General features: G+C 36.5%; 1 protein-coding gene across 1 annotated transcript in view; it reads left to right on the forward strand.

Moving 5' to 3' along the window:
• Positions 1-7,751, forward strand: part of GALNT5 (polypeptide N-acetylgalactosaminyltransferase 5) — a 48,024-nt gene extending 40,273 nt beyond the window's left edge. The window contains exons 8-10 of the mRNA XM_004375399.3: positions 1,233-1,313; positions 4,412-4,573; positions 7,535-7,751. Coding sequence (XP_004375456.1) covers positions 1,233-1,313; positions 4,412-4,573; positions 7,535-7,675 — 384 coding nt within the window. The 3' untranslated portion in view covers positions 7,676-7,751. The remainder of the gene's footprint in view (positions 1-1,232; positions 1,314-4,411; positions 4,574-7,534) is intronic.
• The last annotated feature ends 8,637 nt before the right edge of the window (positions 7,752-16,388 follow it).

Genomic DNA, 16,388 nt, shown 5'->3' on the forward strand with positions numbered 1-16,388 from the left:
CAGTACACCATTTTCCTAAGGGTCTCCCTGTTCAAGTTTTCCATCTTCATGTGGAAGATCTCAATTCCAACTTGGCAGCTTATCCATGCCCACATTTTCCTTCTGTCTTCACAAGAGTGCAAGCCTTTTGCTTATCAAGGTCTGCAATTTTCCCTCTGGTTCTTAGTTTTTTTTGCATTCTTTGGTCCCTGAAGATTCCCCTTACTTTCTTGCAAGCTGAGCTATGCATTTAAAAGTGAGAACCAGCCCACTGACCACCCTGTTATGATATCTGGCAACTGTGTGAGCTGCAAGATTAGCATAGCTTCAACTCCCTGGAATTAGAGCTCTGTGTTAGTCACCACAGGGAACAGGAAGGGACCAAAATAGTGTCCCTGACGACAAAGACCTTACCACCTCCCAGTTCAGGAGGCCTTCCTGAGACATGTAATATAGACTTGGCTCTACACAGCTCTTCTAGAAATCAGAAAAGTCTAAATTGCATTATTAAACCACCATCTTGTTATCCCTGTCCCAGGATGTCAAAGGAGGCAAGAGAATCAACATTTTTCTGCATTAAATGGTGACTTATAGAAACCTGCCTCCATGTTTGATCCTGTAAATCCATTAAAAAGCTGGGGGTCTGCCAAAAAGTGCCTTTAAGTTTGGCTCTGTATTAGCTTTCGTGACTTTCCTGTAATGAATTGTAGCTTGCCTGAGTCATTAGGAAGATTCTGACAGGGAATCAGCTGAAAGCTGCTGTTCTTTGAAGGACTCAATTTATCTATGATTCAGTGCCTAAGCAGTCAAATAGCTGAAGGGGTCAGCCAGGAAACAGAGCTGGTAACTAGGAGTTGGTTTGATTAAATTGCAAGGATGTGCATTGACTTCTAATATATGCATCAGAAGAACTTGAGACAAGAAAATAACTACTTTTCATGCCATCTTTTGCTTGTTCCCCATTCAGCATTCCAGGCAAGGGTTAATTAAAGGCTTCTGTTTGCTGGCTCTGTGACTGAATCACAGACCTAAACTGACAGATTGAGGCTGTACTTTAGCAAGATTACATTATGTCTCTGTTAGAGATAGCAACCAATAAAATGGTATAGCGCTAAGTAATGCTAAGCTATTAACTTAGCTATCTTTTAACCTTATTATAGTTTTATATTCTGTGTTTTCTGAATGTGTCTGAATGTGTCTTGTTATATTTTAATTTTTTTTCCTCAATTCTTATTTTATATTTTCCTTCCTAGCTTATTAATGTGGCCTTGGGCAAATGCATTTCCATTAAAAACACCACAACTATTCTGGAAGACTGTGATGCGAGCAGCAAGGTATGCTAACCAGAGTTTATTTCATCTAGGGTAGTTGATAGGTGCAGGGTATGACACCAAGTTATTCATCATTCAAGAAATTCATCTTTGCCCAGTAGAAACCATAATTAACCTCTAAATTTCTATGCAGTCATGAGGTCAGTGGTAAGAGGGTACACATTAAATGTAAAGGCAGTGACTGAGGGAGTAAAGGTTGGGTACTGAAGTCAACCCACTAGGGATCCAGTCCTGGCTCCATACCTTACAAAAGTATGTTAGCTTTCACAGATTACCTAAACTTTGGGTAAATGGGAGAGTAGTAAGAGTGCATACTTTAGAGCTGTTGTAAAGATAGCATTAAATAATAGATATGAATAACTATCCTGCTTCATAGGTATATGAAGACAATCACTAACATTTAGACCTCCATAAATGCTCACTGTTATAATAACAAAGATAAAAATAGGAAAATAACACATATCATATCAAGATATAATAATATAGAAAATAGAGAACATATTTTAAAATAATCATTCTAGACAGCAGCCTAAGTCTCTGTTTCTGTCCCACTATTCTGCATCATAAAGGAGTAAGGGAAATCTCATAATCCATGATCCATGGTGGACAAGTTTACAGCAAAATTTTGACAAACTCGGATTCCAGTGGTTAGGGGTGGGAGTAGGGCCAGAGAGAGCAGAGCAGGGACTCTGTGATGCTGGGGGTGAGCTCTGAGTTTTCACACTTCCCGCTCCAACATATGTCCCCCACAGTTCTACATTCTGTGGGGGCAGTTATCTGGTTTGGATGCCAAATAAGAGTGAGTAGAAATGGTGGAAGCAGTCCAAAAAATTGCAGATCACTCTTTGGTAGAGAAATTATTTTGTGATGATAATTTAGGCTTGCCAAGACTTACTTCTTTGCCTAAACTTAGAGATATTATTTATATTTTTGGTACATCCCATCTCAACCTCTTAATTCCGGCACCAACAGTTAAGCGCTTGACTACTAAGCCAAAAGGTTGGTGGTTTGAGTTCATCATAGGCACCTTGGAAGACAGGCATGGTGATCTACTTGCAAAAGGTCACAGCCTTGAAAACCCTATGGAGCAGTTCTACTCTGCACATATAGGGTCGCCATGCGTCGGAATCGATAATGACAACACCTAAAAGGAAAGGGATTTTGTCATCTCTGCTGCTATAGCCCAGCAATGGCTTGTAAATTTGAAGCTAGTGGAACTGTTTCTTGATTTGAAAAGGGAGGATACAGACAGGGGGAAGGGTAAAGTGTCAAAAATCGATTGAAAGAAATAACCTATGCTTAGCAACAATTCAAAGGTGAGACAAAGTAATAAATTTTAGAACAAAACCACAATTTGTCCAAATATATGAAAGAAATTATTAAATAATGCAATCCCTCAAGACTCAGATCATTGTAGTGATGATAACCTAGTATTTCACATGAAAACCCCAGTTCTGTTCTGGATAACCATTGAGTCTCTCTTGGGGATGCTAATATTCAAAAGTATGAATCATGCAGCCTCTGTCTCCCAACAATCCATCTTCCTTTTCAGTCTTGTTGCTCATTTTTAGCATCTGCCTCATGTGGTTTGTATGAGTAATAAACAGTAAAGAAACATGAAAGATGTTAGCTTATTTTCAGGAGAATTAATAAGGCTTAATACCAAGCCAACGACTGCAGCATTTATCAAAAACAGCTCAGAAGAAATAAAAACTGTAGGAATGAAACTTCAAGCCTCACCCCTCAACTTACCTAACTTTCCTTAGTTAATCAACTTTAAAACCAGTTTAGATGTCCCTTTTCAAGGTAATTTCTAGCTTCTTTTAGTATCCACCAAACAAAAACCAAACCTGTTGCCCCTGAGATGATTCTGACTCATAGTGATCCTACAGGACAGAGTAGAACTGCCCCATAGGGTTTCTAAAGAGCAGCTGGTGGATTCAAACTGCCAACCTTTTGGTTAGCAGCCATAACACTTAACCACCCTCCTAATATCTTATCATATATTCATGCCTCTCAAATTTTAACGTGCACACGAATTACCTGGGAAGTTTGTTACAAAGCAGAGTCTATTCAGTAGGTCCATGGTGGAGCCTGAGATTCTGCATTTCTAACTAGCTCCTAGGTAATGTTGATGCTCAAAGGGCAAGGACATGCTTAATCATCAAAATTAAGTCTCAATTTTATTATGAATGATTCATTATATCTCAAATACACTACACATGACTCATTAGGTAAATGCATATATTTAGATTTTACCAGCTGTCTCTTTGTTTTTCCTAACAGGTTCACATTACTTTGCAAAACAGCAGATTTTCCATAGACCCAGAGCCTTAGAGTAAATTGACCAGGCAGGTAATACTAGGTTGTGAGCAACTGGAGAAAATGTGCTTATATGTGTTGAAAACACGACTCCCTGACCCAAATCAGTATAGACTGTAGACAATGACGACTCTCCAAACTGGACTCACTGGAAGCTTTGCCCAGAGCAGTTCCTACGATGTATGGGATGCTAACACAGGGGCAAACTGATGATTCTTTGTGCTATCACCAAAGACAGATTTTAACCTTTCCTACAATAGAACAATCCTCCAGAGTCCAATTGTCTGGATAGTCTTAAGGAAGCATAATAATTCCTACAAGGAAACTATGACCTGTAGCCTCAGTGGCTCAGGGCCCTAATCATGTGGTGGTTGGAATGTTCTGTTATTTCAAGCACCTGAGTTGTCTGGGATTCAGAACACCTGAAATTATATCCATTTTTAGATATGAACTAATGGTACTAAATACTTTTTGTTATTACAATTAACTTTTATTGAGTGCTTATTATGTGCTAAACACTTTGCAGTCGTTACTTCAACCCTCTGAGACGGATATTATTGCTATCCAACTTAAAGATGAGAAAAATGAGCTTAGACAATTTAAATAATTTGCCTGTAGTATCAGAACTGAAAGTGGCAGTACCAGGATTTGAATAAAAAACATCTGGTTACAGGATCTGAATACAAAACATCTTAACCATTGGTAATGAAAATGATTGAAAAAGCCCCAGTCTGTTTGCTGCCTGAAGTGACCCACCGTCTTATTCATTTGGCCCACAGTTTCAACAATTTACTTACACCTGGTTAAGACTTATTAAACATGGAGAATGGTGTTTAGCTCCCATTCCTGACAAAGGAACCCTAAGGCTGCACCCTTGTGATAACAGAAACAAAGGACTAAAATGGCTGCATAAATCAACATCGGTCTTTCATCCAGAACTGGTAAGTGAAATATTTGTACCTCTTCTTTACTACAAATTCAACTTTCAATCAAAAAGAACGTAAAATGCTCTTTGTCAGCTTCCGCAATCGGAAGCTTTAAATGTGTTTGTTACAATCGTGCAGTGTAAAAGTTCACACAGAGAGACAAACAGATATTTTTTGTAAATTGTCAAGTCCTTTCTTTTCTTTCACAAAATCTTTCAAACCAGTTATTTTAAATAGAAGTCACCAGGTTCTTTTGGTTATATTGCTAGCATCATCTTTGTTTCAAAAAGTCATTTGCTTCAGTTAATCAACAATGCAAAAAGTAAAACTTATTGCTAGAATTGATTCTCATTGCATACTAGAAAAGCTTATAGGGAGAGGATATGAGGGAAAGCAAGAAGCAGAGTGCTTCCTACAAGCCCTGCACTTTAATGTGAATCTGGTTCCTCGTTCTGCCCCTTTTCTGTGTAAGGAGACTTCTTCCCATCCTCTCTGGTTCCCAGAGACCTGGGCTCTCAGTGGTGGGCTGGAGCCTACTTGCACAAGCTGGCAGGAGCTAATTGTGTTCATCTCTTCCCAACTTTGCATCCAGTGATGTCAGGTTGGTAACTTGAAACCAGCCATGGTGGGAGTATTTACACCATAGAAATCTGTAGGTGCTACAAATCAGGGCATGCTCCTCCAGGGATACAGTTGTTAATATTTACCAGAATACCCCTGCTACTCTATTTGCTCTCAAAGTCCTCTCAGTCTTTCCCAATTATATTATAACAGGATACAAATTCATAATCTTCGGTGTAGGATATTAGGGTGGTGGGAATAATTTCAGGTCTGCCTTCTCAAATTTCCTAATATCTCGCTCTCAGGTAGCCACCAAATCCACTGAACGCATTGGGGGTTTGGAGACCATCATTTTGCCCAGGGCTGGCCCCAGCGTAAACGCACTTTTTTTACTTGGGGTGCCTCCATTCCTTTGGATGCCACAGATAGTCACTATTCTTTTCATGACTTTTTTTTCTTTTTCCTGCTCAAGGCCAAAATCCATAAGCTTGCCAACACATTCTCCAATCTTCTTCCCATTAAATAGTGTCTTTTCTATTTCAATTCCTTCAGGATGATTTTTTTTTTTTTTTTTTAGAAAAAACTAGGAATTACTAGTATATAAGCTATTAATTTTATTTTACATACTTCTGGAGAAATGCATAAATATCTACCAAATAAATTATATCTTACCTTCTCCTTACCCCTCTGCCACAGATGAGAGAGACAGAGAATGAGAGAGAGAATGATATTAAGAACATATTCCTCATCTCCGGAAGTGAATCGGTTATTAGAGAAGATTTCAGGCTGGTGATGAAAATTTTGGGGAGCCTGTAGCCCTTAAATCATATAGAGCTTATTTACGAACTGGTTTGGCTCTATTGAGAACTCAAGTCTCAATTAGGTGATTTTCGTATAGGCCTAACTTTGATCCCCCTGGATATCAAGATGATTTGGTAAAGAAGATAATTTAATCAAGGTAGCAGAAATTAGAAATCTGTTCCCCTGCCTTGTTTGTGACAATGATTTTGTGATATCTTATATAGCTGCCTTCTGCCTTCTTTTTTAACCTTCTGCCTTTGGATGCTGCTAGGTGTCATGTGGATGAATATCTTGGCAGTTGACTTTCTTTTTTCTTCATTTTTTCAGTAGCATTTATACTAAACCTCCTAAGTTCCGCAAGAAATGTAATCTTAAAGAACAAAAGAAATTGAGAATAACACTATGGATAATAGCAACATGTCTCTCCATTTAGAAAACATTAAGAATTTGGAGCCTCATATAGGGAGGGAGGTAATAGTGAATTTGACCCTGTATATCAATGAATTATTAAAATTATACCTCTCTAAATCTGAATTTAAAAAGGCACTCTTGTGCTCTTATGCTCTTGATTGTGGCCTCCTCAGAGAAAATAGTCTCACGGGTGGTCATCAGGACTTTGGATATGGAATAAATCTCTATCCACATATTTTTACCACTGGCTCCCACATCAGGTGTCTTTGGTTAGGGACAAGTCATTTGGTTACCTCTTTACAACTTGCCTGCAAAATATTATAGATAATCCAGAATGATTTTGTTTAAGGCCAGCTCCTTTACAAAACCTTGAGCATACTATCTCTTGAGCATCATATCTCTGAAGTTCTTCAAAGGGGACAATGTTTTTGTAGGCACATCTTTAAAATAATTATGACAGTCACTTCTGTTTGATAAATATTTTAAATTATTTTTAAATATATGTGTGTGTATGTGTGTAATTAAGATTACCTTTTAAGGCAACATGGATAATTAAAAGGACTTATAGGTGGAAAAATTATGAAGCCATGAGCAAGTGCTAAGTAGGTTGTCTACTATCTCTAGGAGATTCAACAAATATTATAAAATAATAGAACCTCTGAAATGTCTTTGACATTTTCTAATTACATCTGAATTTTCTGGACATCAAGCATTGTTACTATCAAAGATTATGGTAGGGAACTCATAAATAAAATGCATCATTTCTAGAATTTTATAATCCAAATTTGCACTTTAATGCCTGGGTTTAATTAAGAACTTAACTAATTCACTTTTTATGATGGTATGTGGTTTTTTGTTTGTTCTTTACCACTATCAGTGAGGTAGCAATCATTCACCAAATACAGTAAATGTTATCTAAAATTATTTCCTTTAAATAATATTATCAGCCATATTGTCAGAAAATTCTTTTCATTCCCAAAGAATTAAATTTTTTTGTAGCATAGAGAAGTGTGAAAACTTAGTTTGAGACAGAGACAAGCTTAATACTTTCCAAAACTTGCATTTATACTATCTATTTAGTTTAGAAGAATTTCTAAGGAATCAAAAATATAGTTATCTATGATTTTTATTGGTTTCCATTTCTTTAAATCTCAATTGTCAAATTCAGTCTGTGACTCATTCCCAGATTCCCTTTCTCTCCAGGTGAATCACATTGTTTTTGAAAACTATCATCAGTTGTTATGCCTAGAAGGAAATTTTCCTCAGAAGACCATGAAGGCAGCTACTTGTGACCCAACGAAGCCAAATCAAAAGTGGAAATTTGAAAACTATTACGAAGATTGAAGAGGAACTGGTGCTTTTATCTAGTAAACCTATTAAAACCAAAAACCAAATCCATTTCTGTCAAGTCAATTCCAACTCATGGCAACCCCAAGTGTTACTAAGTAGAACTGAGCTCCATAAGGTTTGTTTTGGCTGTAATCTTTGCAGAAGCAGATTTCCAGGCCTCTCTTCTACAGTGCTGCTGGGTGGGTTTGAACTGCCAACCAAAGCTGGGCACAAACCATTTACACCACCAGGGACCTAGTAAACCCATTAGATACTAGTAGTAGTTTAAATTTTCAATTTTAATAGCATTTGAATGGAAGAAAATGTCACAATATTTGTGACACAAAAAGATAAGGAAGCAGTCCAACTTTGGACTAGAGTTCTTTTTCAGAATCATGTGGCCTTTTTAATAGCCTCTTACCACCACCCCAGCCCCCCAGCCCCTACTGGAACTCAGCCTGCAAGTTTTCTCCATACAGTCTAACAGGTCACTGGAAATTAAAACAGGAACATTTTGGGAAGCACAAAGATACTCATTATGGCTGTGTTTGATAATAACCAGCTCTTTAGGTACACAATTAGGTATAATCAATGAAAACTTGGTCCTTTGTTTGCTATTTTTTTAATCAACTAAAACTGCTTGAGTTCCTATGGCTAGGAAGACCTCAGAAACACACAGCTGTTACCTTGGTGAAATCTCTGTAGACTATACATGTTTGCCTAACTGTTTGAAATGTATTGATATGATCCTACTTGATAGCAGAGTTTTGATCTAGATAACCACATAAAGTGTTTTCCCAATCTGAGGTGAGACCGTCAAATGCTTATTCAATTCAAAGTATGGACATTGCTTCAGCTGCTTATTTTGTGCTTTTAAAACTATACTTAAAAAAAAAAAAATGGTTGCACTAACAACTTCCTGGACTTATGTGGATATTAAAAAAGAGGAAAAAGAGACTAGGTCACAACACATTGTAGTAACAAAAAAATAATTTAATTCTTGAACCAACTTTAATGTGGGACCAAACAAAGAGAGTTGAAATGAATAAAGTGGAAATAGAGTATTGAAAAATATTAAGGTTCTTTTGTACAAAACTAGTAAATTACTATTTTAGATTTAACAGCAATCACAGTGAGAAAGTATGCTAAAAATTGACTCTAAAAGATTTCAACATAGAAATAAGGAAAGGAAACTTAATGAAAGAGAAGGAGAATGAGGTAAACAACCATCACGAAGAGGGTCAGGGAAGAACTGCCCAGTCTTGGCCCAAAAAAGAAAGTTAAAAAAAAAAAAAGTCATGAACCCAATGATAACACTGACAATTTTGGAAAAAAGTCACATTAAATATTTCATTGATTCAAACTGATCCTGTGATCTTAGGTATGCCAATACTTAGGTATAACAGAATCTGAGAGATCATGATAATCATTTACATTCATTTTAAAAAAAAAAAAAAAAAGATGCCCAGAAGACAAATTACTATCCAAAAATCCCAGGCCAGTTAGTGAGAGAACCAGGATTAGAATTTGAGTCTCCAGAGACAATGCTCATTCTGCTATCCCAGGCTACTGGCCTAAGCAATCTGCTTCACCAGATTCCTAAGAAAGAGATGCATAAATCTTTTGCTGGGGTGGGTCCCTAAAAGATTTACTGTTAGCTCCCTTCGAGTTGAGTCATTTGAGTTGACTCATGGCAACTCCATGCACAATGGAAACCCTGCCCGATCCTGTGCCATTCCTATGACTGGCTGCAGATCAGACTATTGTGATCCATAAGATCTTCATTGGCTGATTTTCAGAAGCAGATTACCAGACCTTTCTTCCTAGGGTTTTTCTTCCTAGGGTGTCTTCATCTGAAAGCTCCGCCGAAACCTGTTCCCCATCATAGCAACACGCAAGCCTCCACTGACAGATGGGTGGTAGTTGCACATGAGGTGCATTGACCAGAATTCAAACCCAGATCTCCCATATGGAAGGTGAGAATTCTACCACTGAGCCACCAGTGCCCCCCTTGCCCCAGAGGATAGCCTCGCTATATGCTCATGACTATAATCAAACCTTTGCTTTGTTGAGCTGTTAGTAAAACTGGGCATCTTTAGTTCTGACTTCCTATTTAAAATTAAATTTTAATTCCCAATTGATTATGCAAAAGCTAAGCTATAACTAAGAATGGGAACGGGAAACAGTTTTGCAGACCTGAATCATATTTAAGATGTTTTATTCCAATAAGTGACATTGCAGATGAGATAGGAGAGTGACTAAAAAATGAGACAATACTTTTCAAAGAGCCAATATGGGGGGAAAAACACAAGCCGGTTGCTACAGGATTGATGAGTCACTGACCAAACTGAATATACCAAACCAAACCCAACTCACTGCCATAGAGTCAATTTTGACTCATAGTGACCCTATAGGACAGAGTAGAACTGCCCCATAGGGTTTCCAAGGAGGGCTGGTGGATTCGAACTGCTGACCTTTTAGTCAGCAGCCGAGCTCTTAACCGCTGTGCCACCAGGGCTCCACCCCAGTCTATAGACTATCTTTATATCCACAAAGAAAATTGTTCAGAACAACTGTTCAGTCAACTCTGTTCAGGAAAAGACAGATTATGTTTTAGATGAATACATTATGCACTTACCTTTAGGTATACCAGCTGGAAGAATCTGAATGTTTTATCAAAAGAAGTGTTCCATGGTTTCCTCAGCGTATGCTTTTCCTGACTTTACCTTGATGTGTATATTATATGAAGCTATTTTTGAATCTATTTTGTCAGTATAACAAAGGATTGTTTTCATACATCACATATTCTTGGGTAGAGTTTTCAAAACAGTTTTTACCATATATTTGCTCAGTTATTCTATGCAATATCTAATCACTAGTTAGGAATCTCTACTGGCCTAACCTTGAGAGTATTGACTAATTGTTAAATCTCCCACCAAAATTTTTTTAAGCACTTTTGCTTTCAGAAGACTCTATTAAAGGCATAAACGCTACTAGGTGATCTGGTACTTGTAACGATAAGCCCTTGGATGGTATGCATGGGAGTCCTAATAGCCCTGGATTCTTCAACAGGGAGCTGTATTACTGGGGGCGTCAGGTTCTTCCTGGATTGGCTTGGTTTACTGTCTTTGCTTAGAAAGATATCCATTTGTCTCGTTACCTTGAACACACTGGTAGTCTTGATAATATTTGACAGGATTTATTTGATCAAATCTAACTTACTAAATCATCTATTAGAGTGTTTCTGAGCCTGTCAGTTTGCTGAATTCATTTCCCTTTTCAACAGTTACCCAGAGCTTCCACCCCACTCCTCCGAAAGATGTCACAGCTGTTGTTGGTACAGTCATATTTTATCACCAGCATCAAATTTACTCAATTCTGCTTGCTGACATTCAATAGGCTGTCATTCACAGGACTGCAAACCACCATGTGCCATGATCACAAAGTATGGTTAGCTTCCCCACACCAAACTAGAAACATTCTCTTAGCTACTAAAACACCTTGCTTCTGGCATCACCTTTGAGGTTATAGAAGGGCATCAGTTACAGTGTATAGGAATTCAATTTTGCCTGTCAACTTTGATTTCATGAATGCCTTAGAATGGTTTTCAAAGGGTCTTCATGCAAGAGAATGAGATTGAGATACACCATATGACACCATCTTTATTTGTTCTAACATCTCTAATTTAACTTCCATATTCAGGACACAGGAAAGAAATCATGCTTCAAATGAAGGCCCCATTAACTTGGATAAAAACAAGGAAACTACAAAGGGTGATTGGAAAATGGAAGGGAGCCAATTATGGTTGATTGCCTTCTATGTGCTAGGCCCTGTATGTGCTTACTGGTCTGCACAACTTAGTGAAGGGGGTTTCATTCTCTCCATTATATAGACCAGGAAGATGACTGAGAGGAATTTAGTAAATAGGCCATGCTGCTAATATATATGCATGGCAGTCAACTCAGGTGGGCTCAGTCAAAGTCCCTGGATTGCATATTATTGATGCCCAAGATAATGGAATGAGATGAAGTCAAAACCTCAGGTCTGTCTTTGTATAGACAGGAAATAGAGACTGGGCCCCTCTATTCAACAACTCACGCGTAGGCTTCAGGGTAGCTACCTCCATGTGCTTTGCTATGATCTGTCTCCTTGATCTAAAGGCTTGATGTAGGAACTGTTATTGCCCATCTCCTGGAAGAAAGGCGAGAGGGAGAAGTGGACATGTAGGAGGTTAATAATTCTCGGCAAATAGTAGTACCAACTCTTTCTTGGTACACAAAGGAATGCTGACAGATTGCTCAGTTTGAACAGAGATGGGAGATGAAAATTTGAAGAGTCCTTTAATTTAAAGCACAAATCATGACTTTGAGCTTCACTTCATAAAGTAGATTGTCACCATAGTGCTTTTGCAACAACCTTTGTAGGAGTTACTCAATAATTGCTATAAATCAAAATGACTTGAAATTATAAAAGGAACACTAACCAAAGTTATTGTACAAATATTTATTTTGAGCACAGAACTATTACATGGACAGGTTCGAATAAGCCATATAAAGTATGACATAGCCCTGATGAGGCTTAAGGAATGGTATTTCAAGGGGTGGTGGTGCCTGTATCAAAAAGAAAGGAAAAAAAAATACCATCACACTAAGCAGATTTAATGCCTCTGTTTTCAATCTAATGGATCAACGAATAGCTACCATTCCAGTTAGAATCTTTTTGCAAATTTATATGAATCTTTGCTTTGCAAACACATAAACAAAACACAACTAAAAATTCTCATTTTCCAGCAAATAGAGCAACTTCTAACATGCTGAGATTCTACTGATAACAGTTGCCATCAAGTAAGTAACAAATAATTTATCTGAACACAGAGGTTTTCTATTTTATTGAATGATAGATATCTGCTAGTTCAAGCATATGAGTCATAAATATGTATACAAATAAGGCCTTTATGTTAGATGTTAAAACTAAAATTTTTATGTCATGAATAGATTGTCTTTAAATTTAAAATTGGAATTAAAATTCTAATCCAATTGAAAAAACATATCAATCTTCATAAATATATGTCTATAATTTATTTGATGCATTGAATTGGGAGAAAGAAAAACTAGGGGATTCTACTTAAAATTTCAAGAAGTTTAAGAATTTTTAAAATAGTTTTAACTCTTTTAAGTGCATGCATTTGACTGGATCTGGACTTCTGGACAGAAGTATCTCAGGTGGATTACATTTGAGTTTGCTCTGGATACTCCTTTCCAGATTTGAAAGGAATAATTCAACTCTAAATTATCAGGATGCTCATTATTTAGTTTAGGATTATGCACATGGCTGAATTCTTCTTCAAACAACCGCCAAAATTTTTCGAACTTTATACATATTCATTATAGGAAGTAGGCTTAAAAACAGGAGAAGGTCAAGATCAAATTAATGAATTTTGTTATTGATTCCCTGATAAACATTGTTTAGTGGGAAAACTAGATTGAAACTATGGAACATAAAAGAATTTGGAGTTTCTTTGAACATTTTTAAGTCCTCAATTTCTCTGCCTCTGACTAGTTGAAGTGATTATAAAAAAAAAAAGGAGCCAAATATGTCATTTTAAATTTCTGGGTAAAAATTCAGATCACTTTCCAAACTCATTTCCAAAATTTCTCCAGAGCTATCAGTTAGTTACTAGATCTTGTCATTTGATTTTGTAGTTGCCATTTGTCTGCAAGATTTCTGCTGCTCATTAGTACCCGTATCATTGTTTGTATTGATTCTACAGCCTAGTCACTTCTTGTTCTTCATGAGTTCTATATGCATTTGTGTCTTCATATTTATTATGTTATGTTTCTGTCTGATAGTTTAATATTGGCAAATGTTTGCTATAACTTTTGACATTACTTTTTATAGTCCTCTTGTTTTTATAGAGCTATGAAAGTTCAGGCTTTAAAAGAAGTGGTTGCCTTTCTTATATGGTCAAATGTATTTCTTCTTTATGCTACTCTGATGTTTCATCTTTTTCCATAATTTTCTATTATTACTTACTTTAAATGTTTTCCCGATCACTATGAAAAACTTAAATATCTATTCTACATTTGAAAATGTGCAAAAAGTACTACCCCATGTAAATAGGCAGAACCAATTACTCTAAAAGTGTCATCGTGCTTTAAATGTATTACCTTGATGACTACAAATATATGTATATATTTTTCAAGCTGTTGGAGTTAAGAAGCATCTAAAATAGTATCTCAGTTCCTATAAAAACTATAGAAAATTTTCATGTACATTTTGTATCTACTTACTAGAAATTCTTTTTGCAGTTTCATATAAAATCATTTTAAGAACTTTTAAAAATAAACAACGCAAATGAATTAAAATGGGCTGTTCTCTTGATTTCCGAAGAAATAGTTGATGGTCTTAGCAGCTACCGATATGCAAGAGTTCTAAATTTCAAAAGGAAGCCAAAGAAAATAGTCTAGAAACCACAAACGAACACACAAACTATTATTGACAGCATGTTGGGCACGGTATTTCTTTATTTAAGGTGTTAACAATGATTTATTCTGGCATATTCTATGCATTCAAAGACAGCGTTATATAAAAGGTAAATGTATACTGTCAGAGAAATACAGCTGTTATTAATTCTTGTTCACCCAGCAACTAAAGAAAACAAAAAGTCATGTAAGAAAATATCAGCATTCCCACAAAAAATCAGTTCTTACTCCTACCAGGTACCAGAGCCCTTCTTACCACCCCTGAACCTTGAACCATAAAAGCTCAGGTAAACCTGAAATACCAATTTGTGTTCTTCATAATCTCCCACATGAGTTTCAAACATTTTAAATGCCCTCATGCAATCTGAACCAGACCCTTGTCTTCCCTAGGTTAAAAAGAATCTAACAGCCATCCATCACCATCATGTTACTTGAGGTCATTTAACTTTACGGCCTTGACAGAAGATGGCAGTATAGGGCAATGGGCACTGAGGACAAAGAATAGTTTCAGTGCTCTTTTGCAACTACGTTGCTTCATCCATGAACATTAAACATTCACTAACTGAACATACCCTAAAATAATCTTCATTGATAAAATATTTTCAGATTGGTTAATCATTTGACAAAAGCACAAAGCTAAAAAGGCCAGGGTTACTGTATGTTGAAACCCCATAAGAACTGGTTGGTTTGTCATGCCGTATGGCCGTAGACTTACTTCTACAGGGATGCATCATCTTTGATAGAATAACTCAAAACACACGTTGTATTCATTGTAGGTTAACAATATGGTCCAGTTACATACTGTGATTTGAAGCTAAGTGGAAAATTGTAAGGATCATTACTAATTCAAAAAAGAAAATAGGTTGTCCAGGTGGAAAGATTTAGAAGATTTAAATTAGTCAGGAAATTGTCTTAGTGCATCAATCTTCAACCTGGCTTTATCAACAGAGGGTTTTATTCTTAAAACTTGTATTGTGAAGAATGAGATCTATAGGTTCTGTATTGCTTAAATCTTTTATATGGCTCATCTGTAAGCTCTCTGAAAGGATAGAAGGAGCACTCCAATCCTGAACTCAAAATTGAGTCTTGTAAAAACTAACAGTATATGATACTTTGGAAATATATTATACAACCAGGAAGAATTAAAAGAAATTGCCATCAGAATGTGTGGGATTTGTTACACATAAATAAGCAATAATCTAAGAAAGGCTAACCCAGGGTTTTTCACAAAATGAAAAGAAATAAACAAAGGGTTGACTAGTACAATGACTGTATTACATTCAGACAATAAGGAATTGTCTTTTTATTTGCAGGGCCAAAAAATATCTTTTATCTGTGGTGACAAAAAGTTCAGGGTAATATATATGGAAGCATGAAATGAAAAATCGTGGACCAAAGTATCTAAGAAGAATATAAATATACTCTCCATTTTCATAAATATACATTATTTGACATATTGGTTTTAGTGAAACTCCACAAGCACATTTTTAAACAGCTAGATTTGGGCTGAAGTCCAGTAAATTATATATTACCAACAACCATCAGAGCTTTGTCACTAAAAATACACGCTCACACTCTACTTTGAAAATATCCTAAGATAATTATTTTCACTTTCATAGTTAAAACTAGTACAGTTATGACGAGAGTTGTCTTGGGTTTCTAAGGAAAGATAATTATTCTGAGAAGCTGTTAATAAGGGAACGAGTATGGTAATAGAGAGGGGTATTTTCTTAAAAGCGTGATAAAATTTTCATTTTCATTTTTAATGGCTTAAACTGTTGTAGACAAGCTTTTATTTTCAAGCACAGAAATGAAAGTATCAAATATAGCTCTTTAGTCTATTGCCCACCAATCTCCTGCCCCTCCTTTGTATCAACCTCACAATGGACTTAATTCAGTTTGAGAGCATAAAGCTAACATTTAGCGAACAAAACTTTCCTGGCTGATAATTGTACAGCCCCTCCAGTGAGAAAATTCAGTGAATGGTAACACCTAGGAAGGAGGCCTATAGAATTTTCACTCTGTAGATGATGACAAGGAAAACCACTTAAAATTCATCTTTTTGAAGATAACAGGAAAGACAAAGCATCCTGGAAAATTTATTGCCAGAGTCTATAAAACTAGGTTTAGAAGAAAGAGGTTTAATAGCAGACTTTCCAGCACCCCTGATGTACAGGAAGAAAGACATCAAAAGAAAGACCCGGATCATTTCAAGTAGTCACCTCTTTCATTTGATGGCTACATAT

Source organism: Trichechus manatus, unplaced genomic scaffold, assembly GCF_000243295.1.
Source record: "Trichechus manatus latirostris isolate Lorelei unplaced genomic scaffold, TriManLat1.0 scaffold00036, whole genome shotgun sequence".
In the NCBI taxonomy this organism is placed as follows: domain Eukaryota; kingdom Metazoa; phylum Chordata; class Mammalia; order Sirenia; family Trichechidae; genus Trichechus; species Trichechus manatus.